Source organism: Mustela lutreola, chromosome 5 (assembly GCF_030435805.1).
Source record: "Mustela lutreola isolate mMusLut2 chromosome 5, mMusLut2.pri, whole genome shotgun sequence".
Classification (NCBI taxonomy): domain Eukaryota; kingdom Metazoa; phylum Chordata; class Mammalia; order Carnivora; family Mustelidae; genus Mustela; species Mustela lutreola.
Window position 1 is genome coordinate 102638375 of NC_081294.1, and position 20252 is coordinate 102658626.

The following is a 20252-nucleotide window of genomic DNA, read 5'->3' on the forward strand; positions in this document are numbered from 1 at the left end:
CTGTCTCAGGAGAGTTTCCAAGTGGTACAATGAAGAGGAGTCTTGGAGACTCTCTAAGGTGGGAGTAGATGACAGTACAGAAAGACAAACGTAACTAGAGTTGACAGAGTGCTACAGAGGAGAGACCAATACAGAGAAAGAATTCCAGACAGCAGCAGATGATCCCCTTGAGAATTCAGTACAGTACTGTTAGCACATACAAGTGAAGGAACTATAGAGGTCAGGGAAAGAACCATATGAAAAAATTCAGGGACCGTATCCAAAACCTACATGGTACGGGGAAAAGTTCCTGTTCCCACAACACAAACTGGAAAACCACATAATTCATAGGGCACTGGTTAGAGAACACTGAATACTCTTGCCTCAGTAGTGGGAAAACATTAAAACACATAATTTTAAGGTTCTTATACTATGTTGGAAAATGTATGCTACCTGAAGGTAGACTATGATAAGTTAAATGTACATACTATAAATCCTAAAGGAGCCACTAAAATAGAAAGGGGTATAACCAAAAGCCAACAAAGGACATAACAAATTATTTTAAAAATACTCAATCCAAAAGAAGGCAAAAGAAGGAAAAAGAAGAGAGAAGACAAAAAGAATCTGAACTCAGATCAAACACATTCAATAAAACCAAGAAATGAAACCATGTCAAGTAAGCTAGCTTTACTGGGAATGAACTTAGTGCTATTTTATAATACTGCTATGAGTAGTTCATTTCTGCCTGCACAACAAATAACTATATTACTGCTAAAAAAGAAAAAAATAACTTTAAAACTCACATTATGAGTAAGTTAAACAAAGATCATCTCTCTCAAATAAGAAAGTTCACTAAATATTCTTTTTAAATCTCTATGTAGCTCCCTTATTGGTTTCTTCTATGAGAAAAGGTCAGAGGTAGGGATGGGGAGAGAGAAAGAAGTGAAGAGAAAAATAAAGGGAGAAGAAAAGAAGGAAAAGAGAGGAATAAAAAGATGAAATGATTTTAGATTTGGAGGATTTAACATAAACATGTTTCTCTCTAAGACTCACAATTTTTTATATATATATATAGTTATATATATATATATTTTTTTAAATAAGCTCTAGGCCCAATGCAGGGCTTGAACTCATGACCCTGAGATCAAATTTACCCATTGGGTAAATTTATCAGACATGATCATGTGAAATGCCCCACGTTACCAAGATGATAGATATATTTTTTAATGGATAAAGAGTTTTAAAATCACTTAAAAATCTTCAATCATATTTGGTATGTGGGGATCAGATTACTTAGGATGCATTATTAAAGTATCCAAGTTATATGGACACGGAAATCTGCTACATTGGGAGTTTTCAGCAAAAGTGACTATAATTACCTTTATCACTTAAAGACATTACCCTTTAAGATCAAGAGGCTTTAAATCCATTCATTCTCCAAGTAAAAATAGTGGTAATAGCCTAATTAACCTTTATCCCTTTGAAGTTCATCCTTGGAGACAGCATCAGCACAGGCATCAAAGTACTTCTGTAAAGTATCAACTTGTCTACATAGGATATCTCTAAAGGTTTCCATTTCAGCCAATTTTTCACGTAAACTGTGGCCTTTCTGCAAAACACATAAAGGGGGGCATGTAATCCGAGTTAACAAAACTGGAACAAATTTACTCCTATGAAATTTCATCACATTTTAAGGTATACATTTTATTACTGGGGGAATGGGTTAAGGACAGCTATCAGGTCAGTATAATAGCGAAGAGGCCTGAACATGACTAATTAGTAGCTTGACAGTGATAAGCTTGAAGGAAGTAAGACAGCAGTAAGTCTGGCAATTTGCTAATATAACATTTAATATTTTCGAATTAAACACTGTGGAAAAAAAACTGCAAAAGACTTTGGGCAAACATGTTACTGGGTAACCTTTCAAAGAAATGGTGAATGTCATCTACAGAACTTTTAAAAGAAGGTCTTGTTCCATCATACAGAATCTCTGATTTCATTGCACTGGAGCTATTTTACAACTCTTTAAGTAATAGAAAACAGAGAGTAATGTAAATGATTCATGTCCATAGAGGTGCAAATGAACCTTGCCCAGTGGATATATTTAGCTACTAATCTCTGAATACTGACCAGCTTTGCATATATTAGCAAAATCATTTCAATATATTCTCCCTTGAACCAATTTTTTTCTTTATATCTTAACTCATTAATGAATGAAGTAAAATCTGCTATGTTTATTCTGTATTTGTAAGAATCATGAATTTGCCCCATAAAAATGATTCTATAACATCAAATAAATTACATTATAGAAAATTCTTTCAAAAAACTATCAAATAAGTTCTTTTCAAACATTCAATCCTAAACTCAATTTATGCTGCCTTAAAGCATAAATGACCACAAACCTTGAATGAAGAGGTGGATGTTGCAGAATAGCCACTTGCTCCAGACACCAGTGACACCATAGAGCCATGCCGACGTAAGCTGGATTCAGACCCATACCCAGATTCAGTCTAAAAATGAAAGTAAACTAGGTGAAAAAAAACTAAGCAAAAAGTACTTAATCATCACAAGAAGAAAAGTTGCAATTATGTGAGGTGACGGATGTTAACTAAAATTATCATGGTAATCACTTCACAATATGTACATATATCAAATCATTATGTTGTATACCTTAATACAATGTTATAGGTCAATTATATATCAATGAAACTGGAAAAAACACTTAGGAGAAAACAAAAGTTTTCCTACAAATCAACACGGTTATTCATTAATGACAATAATTAGCAGTTTGGGTCCATGCAAGAAATATAAGCATGCCACTGGCATAAATAATGCCTTTCCATTCCTAACTGCCATTTAATTTAGAAATATACTGAATAACAACTACATGTTGGGCTAGTGGGCTGAAAGTGATAACAGAAAAACTACCTACAGTAGGCAAATTCATAAGGATGAAGTAGGAGTGGTTACCAGGGACTAGAGGGAGGGGAAATGAGATGGAATTTAACAGGCATAGGGTTTCTGTTGCAGAAATTGAAAAAATTCTGGAGATGAATGGTGATGTTCAACAGGAGTGTACTCCATGTCACAGAACTGTACACTTAACACATGGCTAAAATGACATTGCTATGTATATTTTACCACAATAAAAAAACTGGACAAAATAAAGCTAAAAAGATAACAAAAAACCTTTCAGTAGTATTTTTTAATAGGTTAGTCACTTACTCTGACACAGCTCAAATATAAAAATGTCTCAGTGAAGCCTTTCTTTTCTACCAGGTAAATTGTCTCCGTATTCTGAACCATTTTATGTCATGATTATGACATTTACCACTCAACGATTACAGCTTACATTTTGTAACTACAACCGGAGCTGGATCTTTTTTTTTTTTAAGTATTTTATTTATTTATTTGACAGACAGAGATCGCAAGTAGGCAGAGAGGCAGACAGAGAGAGAGGAGGAAGCAGGCTCCCTGCTGAGCAGAGAGCCCGATGCGGGACTCGATCCCAGGACCCTGGGATCATAACCTGAGCCGAAGGCAGAGGCTCTAACCCACTGAGCCACCCAGGCGCCCCTGGAGCTGGATCTTCTAGAAGACTGTACCTTTTTAAAATTTTTGTAGTCATTTCAACAGTTCATGGCAGAAATAAAGTTTCCAATTTTGGGGTGCTTAGGTGGCTCAGTCAATTAAGTGTCTGATTTTTGACTCAGGTCATGATCTCAATTTGAGGTCATGGGATGGAGCCTTGGATGGGGTGTGTCCCATGTGTGCACACACATACTCACAGGAATATTACTTAGCCATTAAAAAGAATGAGATCATGCCATTTGCAGTGATAGGGATAGAGCTAGATTGTATATGCTAAGGGAAATAAGTCAGAGAAAGACATATTGTATGGTTTCACCCATATGCAAAATTTAAGAAACAAAAGAGGTGAACATATGGGAGGCAGGAACAAAGAAAAGGAAATAAACCATAAGAGACTCTTAACAATAGAGAACAAAATGAGCGCTAATGGAGGGAGGTGGATGGGGGATGGGTTAGATGGTAGATGGGTGATGGGTGTTAAGGAGGGCACTTGTGATGAGCAATGGGTGTTATATGCAAGTGATGAATCACTACATTCTATTCCTGAAATAAATATTGCACCATATGTTAACTAACTAGAATTTAAATTAAAAATTTGAAAAGGGAAAAAAAAAAGAACAATGTCTTGCATAAACCAATAGTTGTATAGGAAATGTAATGGATTTTCAGGAACTAGAACACAGAGGATGTAAAATGTGAGTGGAAATAGTTTCTATAATATATTGTACTTAATTTTAATGATTCCTTATCTTAACCCTGATAATAAAGTAAGTTAAGAAAAACTCCTAATTGTTGCTACAAGGTATGATACCAAAAATGATTAGCTCTTATTTTATCTCTTAAGTTTAGTGACTGAGATAAAGTTATTCATAGTTGTTATTTTTTGTTTTTTTTTTAAAGATTTTTAAAAATTTATTTATTTGACAGACAGAGATCACAAGTAGGCAAAGAGGCAGGCAGAGAGAGAGGGAGGAAGCAGGCTCCCTGCTGAGCAGAGAGCCCAATGTGGGACTCGATCCCAGGACCCTGAGATCATGACCTTAACTGAAGGCAGAGGCCTAACCCACTGAGCTACCCAGGCGCCCCCTCCTATTCATAATTGTTTTTAAAACTAACAGTAGAAAGCAAGCAGAGATCCAGAATATTTGAGCAGGTTTTTTAGGCACTTGGAAGAATTTTTTTCAAATGTTCAATTGTTTTATGTATATCAATAGTACTGCTTTTGTCTTAACAAAGGTGGACAATAAAATTGGGGCTCTGAAGAATGCAAACCCTAAATATTATTACAGTGTGGAGTCTAACTGTACCCCAATATCCAGGAGTTCAATTAATTATCCTCCATGGTGTGATTACTTAATAAACTGGCAAAACTGAAAACTTTTTTTTTTTTTTTTAAGATTTTACTTATTTATTTGAAAGAGAGCAGGCATGCAAGTTGGCGGGGGGAAGGGAGAGGGAGAGGGCTAAGTATCCCCATGCGGAGATCAACAAGGGGACATGGGATCAATTCCAGGACCCTGAGATCATGATCTGAGCCTAAATCAGCCCAATGCAGAGCTCAATGCAGGACCCTGGGATCATGACCTGAGCCAAAGGCAGACACTTAATGACTGAGCCACCCAGGCACCCCTGAAAAAATGTTCTTTTAGGTATAAGAATATTAAATTTTCATACTGATTAAAGTAATAAATAAAATGTTCATGCTATCATTTTTACATAAATGATATTAATATTAGTTCAGAACATTTCTACAGTTCCGTATTACTTAAGTTTATTATTCTAGGAAGAAGAAGGAAAAAGAAGGAGGAAGAGAGAAAGGAGGAAGAGGAATCCACAACCCAAAGAGTACACAACCGCTGAAATTTACCCATGTGAAAACCAGTAGTCTCTCTTTTTTTAAGATTTTTATTTATTTATTTGACAGAGACAGATACAGTTGAGAAAGGAAACACAGGTAGGGGCAGTGGGAGAAGGAGAAGCCAGGAGCCCGATGGGGCTCCATCCCAGAACCCTGGGATCATGACCCGAGCCAAAGGCAGATGCTTAATGACTGAGACACCCAGGCGCCCCAAAACCAGTAGTCTCTTAAAATTCAAACTTCCAGTATATACTGGCTGCCTAACATTCAAAGTGAAATGGTCATAGTTCAGTAGTGCTTATTTATATAAAACAGTCCATTAAAGTCCATGCAATACATTTTTAACTATCAATTTAAACTAACAAATTACATATAAACTTATAACTGCCTGGAATCAAAGCTCTTCTCCAAGACTTACCACTCCTCATCTCAAAGCAAAGCAATGTTTTAGGGATGAAGCAAAATAAGTATTTTTGGGCCAGGAAAAAAATTAATGAATGGGCAAATAAAGCATGCACGTCATGTAAATTGTACCTCCAGAAAATCTACTTTTTAGGGCGCCTGGGTGGCTCAGTGGGTTAAGCCGCTGCCTTCGGCTCAGGTCATGATCTCAGAGTTCTGGGATCGAGTCCCGCATCGGGCTCTCTGCTCAGCAGGGAGCCTGCTTCCTCCTCTCTCTCTGCCTGCCTCTCTGCCTGCTTGTGATCTCTCTCTGTCAAATAAATAAATAAAAATCTTTAAAATAAAAAAATAAAAATAAAAAAAAATAAAAATAAAAATAAAAAAAAAAAAAAAGAAAATCTACTTTTTAGAAGATAAAACTAATCTATAAGAAAAGAAGTAGGCCAGGGAGCAATGGGGGCAATGGTTACAAAGAGGCACAAGAAAATTTGGGGGTACCAAAAAAACCTGGGGGGTACAGATTATAATTGTCCAAACTCAACTGTCCAACTAAAATGGATACATTTTAAGAAAGTAAATTGTATTTCAACAAAATAAAGAAAAAAGGTAAGCTTGTTTCCATAATAGAATCCCACCAAAAGAGAATTCTGATTACACCAATCATATAGCTTACAAAAAATAAGACCTTTGATATACTGTCCTAAAGCTGCTAGGTTCTTTACCTAGAATCGTTCTAGTTTCTTCTCTCTTTTGACAATAATACTAACTTTCTAAGTGTAGTATTTCTACACTTTAGTCATATTGGTTTGGTCAAGTTTCTCATTAAATACTGAAGACTGGCATTAAAAATAAGAATCTATCTGTAACAGACTAAAAATATAAGGTACTTCTTCAGTCACTTATCTTAGACACCTACGTGTCATTCATTTCTAAACAGAAATTAATCTGAACTGCCTATTTAAATACAGAACCATCCTCTAATTTACAATAAAAATTTTACAGTATTAAAGTAGATTCTAAGTATTTGCAAGATTCAAAATCAATTTGAAATTTAAATCTAAATAAATCTACGATCTTCAACTAGTTGCTTTTTGTCAATAAGTCTTGGAGGAAGTAAAAACTACTTTTTTTAAAAAGATCTTTTAAGATCTTGAAACAAAACAGAAATACCAAGTTTTTCTAAAGGTCTTTTCACCATAAAACATACTTATTTCCTCGTCTATTTTTTCAGGTTCCACTATTTCAAAAGAAGCAGTATTTCCTCGAGATGACAGAATAAAGACTTTACTACAGTAATAATTGATAGTGTCATACATTTAAAGTAATGGCTCTTAACTGAATGTGGAGACTGAGAGTTTAGTGTAATTGTATATCTACCTCTGATAAAGTTTCACTTAAATAAATTCCATTATGAAGCATAAAAAATCATTCCAAGGAAAAAGAAATAAACTATAAGCACTTGTGCTATTATTCAATTTAAATAATGGAGATTCAGTTGTCACTATTTCAGTCAACAAGTGCATAAGGTAAGTTAAATACAAATAAATGTTTAACAAATATATGTATATGTATATTTGATAAATGTATATCACATATGTATCTTCACTGCTTAAAATCTAGTCATTCTGAAAATGTCTGTAACTGTGCCAATGATACATTGCATAGAACATTCCTGATGGTATTACCACATATTTAGAGTAATTTTATGACACAGCCACAAGATGGATCTAATAATTTTGGGGAGTCACAGAATAAAAATTAAAGAATACTCTCATCACTTTAAAGAAGTATCTTCAAACTACATAATTAAGCTTGACTGCTTTTCTTATTCACATAATGTGGCTTGATTGTTTTAGGTTTCTGTAAAAAAAAATCCAATCTATCAACCAAGATATCAACATTTTAAAAACATTTGGTCATAGGTATTAAAGATATATATATATATATATTTTCAATATTTTATTTATTTATGTGACAGAAAGAGACACAGCGAGAGAGAGAGAGAGAGAGAGAGGCGGGGGAGCGGGAGAGGGAGAAGGGAGGCTTCCTGCTGAGCAGGGATCCCCATGGGATGCAGGGCTCGATCCCAGCATGCTGAGATCATGACCTGAGCCGAAGGCAGCCCCTAAACGACTGAGCCACCCAGCTGCCTCATCTAAAAGAAAAGTTATAAAATCTATTCTGAAAAGGGGCAATGTTCCTTCCTGACATCTCTTTTGGCTTCCCAAGATGTTCACTTTGAAGGCAACAATACTCATCCTGAATTAATAAGGTATGCTTTTTGAAAGCAAAGTGGGGTGAGGTCAGCAAAAATGGAAATGGGAAAAATTTACTTTACTGCCATAACTGATATTCTGTTCAGTGTTCTTAAAAATTGTAACATGCTTTCAAAACCTCATTAGTATGATTTTGGGACTAATACTTCAAAGGTATGCTGGCTTTTTCTTAATCCAACTCACTGTTCCACAAGAAAAAAGAAGTTGAGCTTACTTAAAACCTGTAATTACCAACATATAATATTTTGAAAACACAAAATTCTATCTAAAATTAATAATGCAGAACTCAAGGGTGCCTGGGTGGCTCAGTGGGTTAAAGCCTCTGCCTTCAACTCAGGTCATGATCCCAGGATCCTGGGATCGAGCCCTGCATTGGGCTCTCTGCTTGGCAGGGAGCCTGCTTCCACCTCTCTCTCTCTGCCTGCCTCTCTGCCTACTTGTGATCTCTGTCTGTCAAATAAATAAATAAAATCTTTAAAAAAAAAAAAAAAAGTAATGCAGAACTCAAATACAGCTATGATGGAATATTCTTCCCTTTCAATATATCTGCTTAAAGTTCCTCATAGAATGCTTTGCAAAAATATCCTTCTTTCCCAATGTGCATGTTTCTAAACCAGATTCCTGAAGATGTTATGCATAAACACAGAATCCTATTTTTGTTCAGTGAAATATTTACTTGTACACATCCTACATAGAACAAGGTTTACTGCTTTTAAATACTACAATACCACACCTTTATTATAGTATTCCTTTTTATTAAAACAATCCCACAACAACAAAAAAACCCCATAATCCTTTGGCCACTAGAGGGGATCAGAAGCATTTTCCGAGTATCAGTAAACTGATGAGAAGGTTACTACTGGTCAAAATACAATAGTAACCTCCAGACTAATTCCTTCATGTGTACCTTTACACATACAACTTTTTGAGAAAAAAATAAAAATAAATTAAATCATATAAGTTCAAAGTTACAAGTTTAATAAGACACAGAAATACCTAAGAACTGCTTTGAAAAGAAAACTTCCTCAAAGTCACAATTAAATTCTGAATTTTGGCTTAATCATATGAGAGAGAAACTTATACGTTATCATTTTATACAATCTGTTCATCATTCCATCTAGACTCTAAAGGCAGTGGTTAAAAAACATAGCAAAAAGGCTGACTTATTTTAACAGCATCCACCTTTTGAAAAGCTTATTCTTTTTCCTAACAATACTCTCCAGTAAGAAACACAGCAAAGAAATTAAGACAGAAATGAAGTAACTTCCTCATGGTGTCAAGAATCCTCTAGTTCCCCCTGCCCCTCCTGCCCCCAACTACATTGTCTCTTTCTATTTTAACTATGAAAAGAGAGAATATACAAGATTAAATGCTAACATAAAAACAATGGAGCATTTTTCAGAAATTAAAATTCTGAAACCCATAATAAAACCAAATAAGCTTGCTAAGTTGTGAACATTCATAGATCTTATTGTTTTATGAGACTGACGCGCTACCTACTGTGCTAACGAGGCACCTCATAGATCTTATTGTTTTAAAGCAAACCACACGAGAAGTGAGACACTATTTAACCAATATAACTGTGATTTAAAATATCATAAAAGTTGCAGTGGCAACAATTTTTTTTTTGTCTAAGTAAATGTAAACATATTATTTGAGATAAGAAAATCTGGCATAGCAATTTCATGCTCATAAACATTAAAAACTCATCTATTTAGCCTTTCAAATACTTATGGACAACCCCCCCACCCAACCCAGCAGCAGCCTCTAAAACTGCAAGAACCCAAGAATAAAAGAGAAGGTTCTAGTACCTACTAAAAATTTTACAAGTCAGTCACTACCTTCTTGGGTTTAATTTTCTTATCTTTAAAATGATATGGGTAGTATATGGCTGTCATTCTCTGCACTAAACCTAAATACCTAAACATAGGGTAAAAATGTACATATGCAGTGGAGGCCAAATGTAAGGCAGTCCTTTGTTGAACCAGATGGAAAGATAAAACACAACTCATTGATAATAACATACTATGAAGAGAAGGTCAACTCAGAGCAATTTCCAGAAATTATATTACCTCATGAATCAAAGAAAACTTAAAATATATTTAAGAAAATGGTCTTAGAGAGGATTTTTTACCATATTCTAATTGCCTAAATCTCAACAGCACTCCACTGAGTAGAATATTTTTTTCAAATAATACTGGAAAATAGAACATTTGCTCAGATTAGTCCCAGAAATATTCTTTTCTTTTCAGATCCTAGTCATTCTTATATCATAATTTAAAACCTAGTATCAATAAGGTAATTTAAAGGTCATTTATGTGGTGCTGGGAAAATTGGACAGCCACATGCAGAAAAATGAAATTGGACCATTTCCTTACACCACACACGAAAATAGACTCAAAATGGATGAAGGACCTCAATGTGCGAAAGGAATCCATCAAAATCCTTGAGGAGAACACAGGCAGCAACCTCTTCGACCTCAGCCGCAGCAACATCTTCCTAGGAACAACTCAAAAGGCAAGGGAAGCAAGGGCAAAAATGAACTATTGGGATTTCATCAAGATCAAAAGCTTTTGCACAGCAAAGGAAACAGTTAACAAAATCAAAAGACAACTGACAGAATGGGAGAAGATATTTGCAAACGACATATCAGATAAAAGACTAGTGTCCAGAATCTATAAAGAACTTAACAAACTCAACACCCAAAGAACAAATAATCCAATCAAGAAATGGGCAGAGGACATGAACAGACATTTCTGCAAAGAAGACATCCAGATGGCCAACAGACACATGAAAAAGTGCTCCATATCACTCGGCATCAGGGAAATACAAATCAAAACCACAATGCGATATCACCTCACACCAGTCAGAATGGCTAAAATCAACAAGTCAGGAAATGACAGATGCTGGCGAGGATGCGGAGAAAGGGGAACCCTCCTACACTGTTGGTGGGAATGCAAGCTGGTGCAACCTCTCTGGAAAACAGCATGGAGGTTCCTCAAAATGTTGAAAATAGAACTGCCCTATGACCCAGCAATTGCACTATTGGGTATTTACCCTAAAGATACAAACGTAGTGATCCAAAGGGGCACGTGTACTCGAATGTTTATAGCAGCAATGTCCACAATAGCCAAACTATGGAAAGAACCTAGATGTCCATCAACAGATGAATGGATCAAGATGATGTGGTATATATACACAATGGAATACTATGCAGCCATCAAAAGAAATGAAATCTTGCCATTTGCGACAACATGGATGGAACTAGAGCGTATCATGCTTAGCGAAATAAGTCAAGCGGAGAAAGACAACTATCATATGATCTCCCTGATATGAGGAAGTGGTGATGCAACATGGGGGCTTAAGTGGGTACGAGAAGAATAAATGAAAGAAGATGGGATTGGGAGGGAGACAAACCATAAGTGACTCTTAATCTCACAAAACAAACTGAGGGTTGCTGGCGGGGAGGGGGTTTGGGAGAAGGGGGTGGTATTATGGACACTGGGGAGGGTATGTGTTTTGGTGAGTGCTGTGAAGTGTGTAAACCTGGTGATTCACAGACCCGTACCCCTGGGGATAAAAATATATGTTTATAAAAAATAAAAAATTATATTAAAGGTCATTTATGGAACTTGGTTATTTATTTTGCATTTTCTTCTCCTGGAACACGAGATGAGGTTTCCTTTACAGAAATATCTAAATAGGCCAAGTGCTGTAGTGAGATGTGAAGCTGGAGGAGTTAAACAGGACCTTCTCACATACCCTAGTTAAATGTTAAAAGAATGTTAAAATAGGAAATGAGACACTGCCTACCTATTACAATGAAAAGTACTACAAAAATGCCCAAATACAACATAGTACAGAAGTAGTAGAAAGTAACAACAGCTACCCCCACTCTTTTCTTGACTTCAGAGCTCCCTTTCTTGCACTTAAAATTTAGGGCTTTGGATTCCCTAATACATCCTTGTAGCTAAAGGGGAAATTAGTAAGCTACCAAGTACTTCCTCTGTACTAAAAGCTTTTTGACACAATCAGTAACACAAAAGAGGATTCTAAAGAACTTTTACACTCCAAAATTCAGACTTATCTTTTAAAAAAATTCCTCCCTCCTTTAAGGGATTCTGGTGGTCCAGCTATTTTTTTTCTGTGACATTAAAATAGAGGTGAGATATAACTAGATAACTATCAAATTTAGTGGTATAAAGACAGTCTATTCAACATTTTTTCCACCTTAGTTTTAGAAAAAAAATACCAAGGGATAGAGAGATCTTTCCTATTTTGCTCTGAGAGGAGAGTTGATGAGGGCTGAGTAATTTTCTAAAAAAAAAAGTTTTAGATATTAATTCCAGAAAGCCACCTTGAATACATTGTAACAACAACAGTAAAAGCTAAACTTGGGATATTTACCTTGTACCAGGCATGATGCCAACACTTTAAGTGCATTATCTCATTTAATTCTTGTAACAGCCTATGTGAAATAGGTACTATTATTATACCCATTTTACAGGTGATTTGATTTAATGTCTTTAGCATCACAGAACAGGTAAGTAAGGGAGCCAGGATTTAATTCCAGATTCAAGTGCCCATGATGTTAATCATTATGCTATACTGTTCCAACATCCAGAGATTTTTGCTTCTACATCTTTCAAATCTCTTTTTAAAACCAATCCTGAAAATAGTTCTCCTGATTAGATTTTATTGTCCCACTCCCATTCTAGTTTTTCAAAGTAGTATCTGCTTGTGTAAGGAAAAAAGTACAAAACTATCTCCAATCTTTTTAACTCAGAGTTATTCTTCACTCTGGTATATTTCCTTATCCTCTGTACATTTTCCTCTCAAAAGCTTAAGATAAAGTTTATTTCTTTTTTAAAGATTTTAGTTATTTATTTGACAGAGAGCGAGCACAAGCAGAAGGAGCAGCAGAGGAGAGGGAGAAGCAAACTCCCTGCCAAGCAGGGCCCCCCAAAATGCCAGGACCCCAGGATCACAACCTAACCCGAAGGCAGATGCTTAATCGAACGAACAACCCAGATGCCCCTGAGATAAAGTTTATATCCTGTTTTCCTTTCCATGTAATATAATTTTCTCCTTACAACATAGCTTTGTTAGTGTTCTATTATACTATGATTCTGGTATTTATTAGGCATATCATTAGGCCTGTATATTTTTCTGGTCTTTGTATTTAGTATCTACTGTCTTCCTACATAAAGCATTTTTCTGCAGTTTTAGTTGTATTTTTATGATAGTTTCCAGAAGTAGATTGCTAGGTTTAAGGGTATGAGCACTTCTGATATCTCTTGTCAAGTACTTTCCAGAAAGACTGCACTGATACACATTTCATGTGCAGAATATGCAGGTCTTTGTTTCACTGTAACTTTACAGTATTATTAGGGGTTTTTTTGACCCTTTTTAAGTGAGGTAGATTAAAAATGTATTCTGTGACTTTTTGTTTTCATTTTTGTAGAAGTGATATATGTCTACTGTAAACATTTCAAGCAATATAAATAATACTGAAAACTACAAAAAAGAAAATAAAAATTTAGGCCATTTAGAAATCACCAATATTCCCTCTACCATATACTTCCTTGCATGTACAGCCTTACATTTGTACATAAATGACATTATACTGTTTTGTAGCTTTTCTTCCTCACAGTACTAAGTTATGGTTATTTTTTCATGTTTGATATAGATCTCAATTTCCTCCCCACCCCCTAAGAAAGGAATACATACCTTTTTTAGTAATTTTAGGTTTGGGGCCAAAGTCCCAGAATAATAAAGAATGTTCATCTGCTGACCACGATTTTTTTTTTTAAGATTTTATTTATTTATTTGACAGAGATCACACAAGTAGACAGAGAGACAGAGGAGGAAGCAGGCTCCCTGCTGAGCAGAGAGCCCAATGTGGGGCTCAATGTGGGGCTCGATGCAGGGCTCGATGTGGGGCTCAATCCCAGGACCCTGGGATCATGATCTGAGCCTAAGTCAAAGGCTTTAACCCACTGGGCCACATAGGCGCCCCTGCTGACCACTGTTTTATGTGCCTATATTTCTTTTAGGATCTTTGTGGAGAAGAATTTATGGTTCTGTTTCCTTGGCTAATTATAATCTTACATTTCATCAAACCTGCAAATACTTCTTAAACATTGTAAAACCTGTTTTTTCAATTTCTGGAACATTTGAGGGTATTCAAAAAGCAACAGTAACTAAAATAGTAAATTTTAACAATAACAAATAAATAGTAAGTTTTGCCACTGTCCCTTCTTTGCAATTAGATAAAAAGAACAGAATTATGACTTTTTAATCCCATGCCTACAGAGCTTTCTTCTGAAAGAAAATAGGCATTGGCTTGTTTTTTGGGGGGCAAACCATAAAGTAAGTTAAAAGAGTAGTAGTGATACTTTGTTAGATTTGCTATTAGATTTTTTAAATTTTATTTTCCCCTACAAAGTGTTTCTAGAGTAGTAATATAAAGGAATATCCTGCCTATATTAGGGTTGAAGGGGAATACAGTATTTAACATTTATCAAGCACTTATAATATAAATATTACAAAGTATTAAAGATTTCTTCACTATGAGGCACACTTCTTATTTCTTTGTCTATTTCTTTAAGTTCCACTATTTCAAAATACGTAACATCTCCTTACAACAGACATATGTTAGAACAAAAGACTCCCATTACAGCAATCCTGATGTTACACATTTTAAATAATGGATTGTAAATGAATATGACAGGAGTTTAGTGTAATACTATTTCTCCCTCTAAAGTACCTTATAAGCAAAATATGGACTTGATCCTATGGGAAATAGGAAGCCAAACGAGATTTAAAACCAGAAATAAAGAATCAGATATCTATTTTTAAAGGATTACTCTGGCTATACGAGAAAGGATTTTAGTTAGAAAGCTGGAGAATTTATCCAAACAAGTCATTCAGTGACCAGAACTAAAGAAAAGCAATGGGAAAATAAAGAAAGGGAATTAAATGATGACAATACCTAATTACACCTCTATCCCTCTACAGATCAAAGGAATATTTCTGAAAAGAAAAAGTGTCTAGGAAATGAACAGTGACAGAACTCGTATAGACAATCTTAGCTCATCTGTCAAGGTCATAGGCTTTCTGTGAATGAAAAATGGCAAGAATTGTTTTCAACTAGGATAACATTTTAACCTGTAGGATATTCACTTATTTTGCTACCTATTCTTACTGTTTCTAACCCAAAGTTTTCTTTCATCCTTCAATTCCAAATCAACCCAGAATATTTACCAGACAATAAGACCATGTGAGCAAAATCTTTGTTAAAGCTACGAGTTAAAAAGATTTGATGAAAAGAGCAGCGGTTAGTAAATTTTCTTTTAACACCTGGCTATTGTCAGGAAAAGGTCATTTATCACTGCCTAGTAAAACCTTAGTCATGAGGCCCTTCAGAAGTATAACAGTGGAGCATATGCTTGGAGGAGGACTGCCAACATGTATCTTGGGGGGTAAGAGATAAAGGTAGTTTCCAATGTAATTTCTGTACATTAAAGGAGATTTATAGGATCCTGGGGGATTAGGATAATGTTAAGATAAGATTATCTTTTTGCCCTTAGCAAAGTACTAACATTGAGGCAGCTGAGTTCCTAGAGAAATGTCACTCTGCCTTTTCAAGGACTTGTCAATGGGCTGTAGGCAGTAAGGACATTTAATTTTTTTCTTTTGCCTTTGTTTCCCAAGTCAGCAAATATATGGTATTATAAATACTTGCAAATTTGGTAAATGCTATACAAAATTATACATTTTCAGAACATTATTATTTGTATAACTGCCGATCCCACCTTACCTTTTAAGCACAAGTAAATACGTAATTTATTATAAATGGACCAAGAGTGGCCAATTCATAGTAACCTGGAGTGAACAGGCAATCAAATTTTCGTAAGACATTCACTTTGAGAAATGCCAAGAGATTCGAGCAGTTAGCAGTAGGAGCTAAAGCTGAAAAGAAGCCAAACAGGAAAAAGTCATGACAAACCAAGAAAAAAGAAACCAAGAGTAGGATGGGAGAGCAAAAGTTACTGATAAATGGAACTATGAAAGAGAGAAAAGAACAAAATGAAACTAAGCTACACTAATTGTAGGTGGGGGAGGCAGGTGATAGGAGAGTAAATGAATTTTGTTAATAAGACCACTCGGAGTTAAGTATACAGATCCAGTTTTCTTTGCAAGTAGTGCATTATAATTTTTCCTGGTTCATGGCAATATTCCCATTTCTCAAGATCAACATGGGTTGGCTTGTATTCCCTGTAACCTAAAAACCTTAATTAAAATAAATGGACCTATGACAACAATCAATACTTGTGTAATATTTTGGAATTTTCAATATTCATCTGATCTGGACAATTATGTTCAGTGTTAGTAGATACTGCAAAAGTGTTTCCCAAAGTGTTTGTACCACTTTACACCTGTTGCTCCACATCCTCATCAACACATCATATTAAGTCCTTTTTTTTCTTTTTATTTCTTAAAGTTATACTGCCTGGTAGAAGGTGGTACCTCCTGTGGTTTAAATTTGTGTTTTCCTGATGACTAACAGCACAGAGTACCTTTTTATATGTTTATTATCCATTTGAATATCCTGTTTTATGAAGTGCCAGTTCAAGTCCTTCGCTATTTTTGTTTTAATTTGAGCTGTGTAAACTTTTCTTACTGATTTGTAGAAATGTCCCTGTCTTTCTTTCTTTCTTTTTTTTTTTTTTAAAGATTTTATTTGACAGAGAGAGAGATCATAAGTAGGCAGAGAGGCAGGCAGAGAGAGAGGGGGGAAGTAAGCTCCTCGCTGAGCAGAGCGCCCAGTGTGGGGCTTCATCCCAGGACCCTGAGGATCATGACCAGGGCCAAAGGCAGAGGCTAAATCCACTGAGCCACACAGGCGCCCCAGTCCCTATCTTTCTGACATAAAATGTTGTTAAGCTATATCCCAACTGGCTACAAAGTTAATATGATCAGCTACCTAAATATCTTTTTCTCCCTGACGTAAAATCCTTGGATTCCTCTTTTACTATCTTGGTAAAAGATAAAGACCTTCCACAGATTAAAAAAAAAAAACAAAAAAACATGGCTGATATAAATTAATGACATTCCCTCTTTTCTATATGATATGCTTTATCATATGGAAAAGTATAAAGTATAGGATATACTTTATTGAGTATTTAGGCATCATACGGAAGTACAAAATGCAGATGTCAGCTCAGGCAAAGTCAGCTTTCAAAAATCCAGGTAACAAAAACTGACAAAGTTAAATTATTTTTATTCCAGCACCCTATGAATATTAAAGAAAGTTGGTATTTTATTTTCCTTGGTATCACCTCAAACCTCGAAAGTGCTGGCTGACAGTGTGTAGGATCTATATTAAGGTGTTAAAAGAAAATTTACTAACCATGTACAGATTACCAGTATAAGCAATTTAGCAACTAACTCGTACTGGTAGGAAGTGACCAAATTCTTAACCTTAATGGGAGAAACATCCAGAAACATAAGGAAGTTTTTTGCTAGTTAATGTAGTCCAGTTGTGTTCCCAACTACTTGGTTTTTCTACAACTTACATGAGAAAAATGACAGATCCTTGACTGCTCTGGCAGCTGCTAGACTTGTACTTCTCTCAAAAACGAAAACTCATTAATGTAAAGGAAAAGTAAAATTTGATTCCATCTTCTTCCCTCTGTCACCATGATATGGTGCAAATAGGTAAATGGAAAATTGATATAATCCACAAATCACATGAAATTAGTTATACAAAGAATAATACACTAGGGTGTCTGGCTGGCTCAGTCAGAGGAGTGTGTGACTCTTGATCTCGGGCTCTTGAGTTCAAGCCCCATTTTGGAGGTAGAGATCACTTACATAAATAAAAACAAAAGTAAAAATGTGGTTAAAAAGTTATATTTGATTCTTAAGTCTTTGCCAAGTAAACCAGACTCAAAATACAAAGTCAAGTTTTATGATAATCATTTATAAAGCAGACAAATACAGAAAGAATCTCTAGTATCTGTTAAGGACATTTTCCAGTTATTACAGTTGATTAAATATGACAGAGATATGACTTTATATGACCTAGATATTTAAGAAGTGCTAAGAACTAACAAGTATATTCTGCCATATAGCTATTTTAAAATAGTTTCCTAATAAGCTTATGTCAAATTTAAGACAAAAAAATTAAAGTGTCAAATAAGCAGAAACTGCTCTTAAAAATAGAGAAAAAGCACCAAGATCAGGTTGTCTCAGAGATAGCATGAGAAAAATTATTTCATTATGTCAAAGAACAACACAGTTTTTAAGAGGTCTTTGAAGTGAGTCTTGGGCATCATTTAGGTGGCTCAACCCTGAGAATATTTTGGTAAGAAAGTTTTTTCATACTCCATCTCATTTCAGGCAAATATGTAACTTCATCTCAAAAGTTGTTTTGCATCTCATTTCCTCAGAAATCCCTATACTTCTCAGGCTGAGAATAAACCTTTCTTCTGAAAGTATTCAACAGAGCTTCAGATATGAATTAGTGGGCCTTCACAAAGGGATACTGATAAATCTATAAACATTAAATGATAAAACACCTGCCTGCAGATTCCCATTACAGAAAATAAACACTTACAATAATTATCATTTGGATTCTTCCTCCCTTACTGTGTATCTTCCTATGATTCCTCATGTCTTGGATAATGTCCAAAATGTAGGGAAAGTCTGCATGACCCATGATCACCAAAATTTCAGATCTACTAAGGTTCTCCCTTATAGAAATAAAGGAATGTCATGATTACCACAAACAAACTGTCAGAGCCAAAGAGCATGTAACTTTTTCAACATGATTCTTACATCTGCCAGTACTACAACAGTCCTCCTGCTAGGTTTTTTGAGAGGTGGGGGAGTATATTTCTTTCATGGTAAAAAGAAACTATGCTTAGTCAAAATCACATGGCAGGAATAATCCTATGATTCTTTTAAATAATCACACTTCTTTGAAAAGCTAATCATACAAAAAATGTTCACAGAGGTCTTTTGATAACATACAGACACATCTAGAAGAAAAATATGTTTAACCCAAATAAAAACATCTTAATCTTTACATTCATATAGCTTTTAGTTTTCAAGTAATTTTCACAAACACCATCTCATTTGATCTCAAGACAACATGAGAGATGGTCAGAGATTTAAAAAAACAGCAACAAAAACCTTGTCTTTAAATATCACTTATTTAGGGGTGCCTAGGTGGTTCAGTTGGTTAAGGGTCCAACTCTTGATTTCGCCTCAGGTCATGATCTCAGGTTCATGGGATAGAGTCCACTGGGCGGGGAGTCTCCTGAGATTTTCTGTTGCTCTCTCCCTCTGTCCTTCCCCCTGCTAGCTCTCTTGCTTGCTCTCACTCTCTCTCTCTAAAAATAAAATAAAATAAAATAAAAATCATTTACTGGGGCGCCTGGGTGGCTCAGTGGGTTAAGCCGCTGCCTTCGGCTCAGGTCATGATCCCAGGGTCCTGGGATCGAGCCCCGCATCGGGCTCTCTGCTCAGCAGGGAGCCTGCTTCCTCCTCTCTCTCTGCCTGCCTCTCTGCCTGCTTGTGATCTGTCTCTGTCAAATAAATAAATTTAAAAAAAATCTTAAAAAAAAAATAATCATTTACTTAGTAGTGTCTCAAATCTTAAGGAGATATGCAGAATACGAATGCACTCCACACAATAAAACAACCACACTATTTCAAAATAAAATTACTGATCTGGTATACATATGCCCCTCAGTATCGAAATAGAATCTTTGAATTTAAGAATGACCTCAGGAATATCTTTCTTTCACAAGGGTCACTGTCTACTGTCACAACTAATTATGCAACTTCGAATATAATGACAACATTTAAATCAAAGAATCATCTTTTTAAAATTTTTCTTCTAGTGAGCAAGTTATTCTTGGAATGAATACCAAGGAGAAAAAACAGCACCAGACAGAGAATACAGAACCTACTGTATTTCTGTCAAAAATCATTTTTACACCAAACATGAAGATTAAAAGAAAAACAAAAACTTCATAAATCATAAATTTCCCCCATAAAATCTGCTTTACAAAATACTATAAATTATTTCAACTAGAAAATCAATGAGTCTAATGCTTTGCTGATTCCTACAA

At 35.3% G+C, this 20252-nt stretch overlaps 1 protein-coding gene across 2 annotated transcripts in view; it reads right to left on the bottom strand.

Annotated features, from left to right (window-relative positions):
* Positions 1-20252, bottom strand: part of CERT1 (ceramide transporter 1) — a 110400-nt gene that overhangs the window by 50161 nt on the left and 39987 nt on the right. For both annotated transcript variants that reach the window (XM_059175267.1, XM_059175268.1), the window contains exons 4-5: positions 2382-2489; positions 1450-1588 (exon numbers count right to left, since the gene is read on the bottom strand). In XM_059175267.1, coding sequence (XP_059031250.1) covers positions 1450-1588; positions 2382-2489 — 247 coding nt within the window. The remainder of the gene's footprint in view (positions 1-1449; positions 1589-2381; positions 2490-20252) is intronic.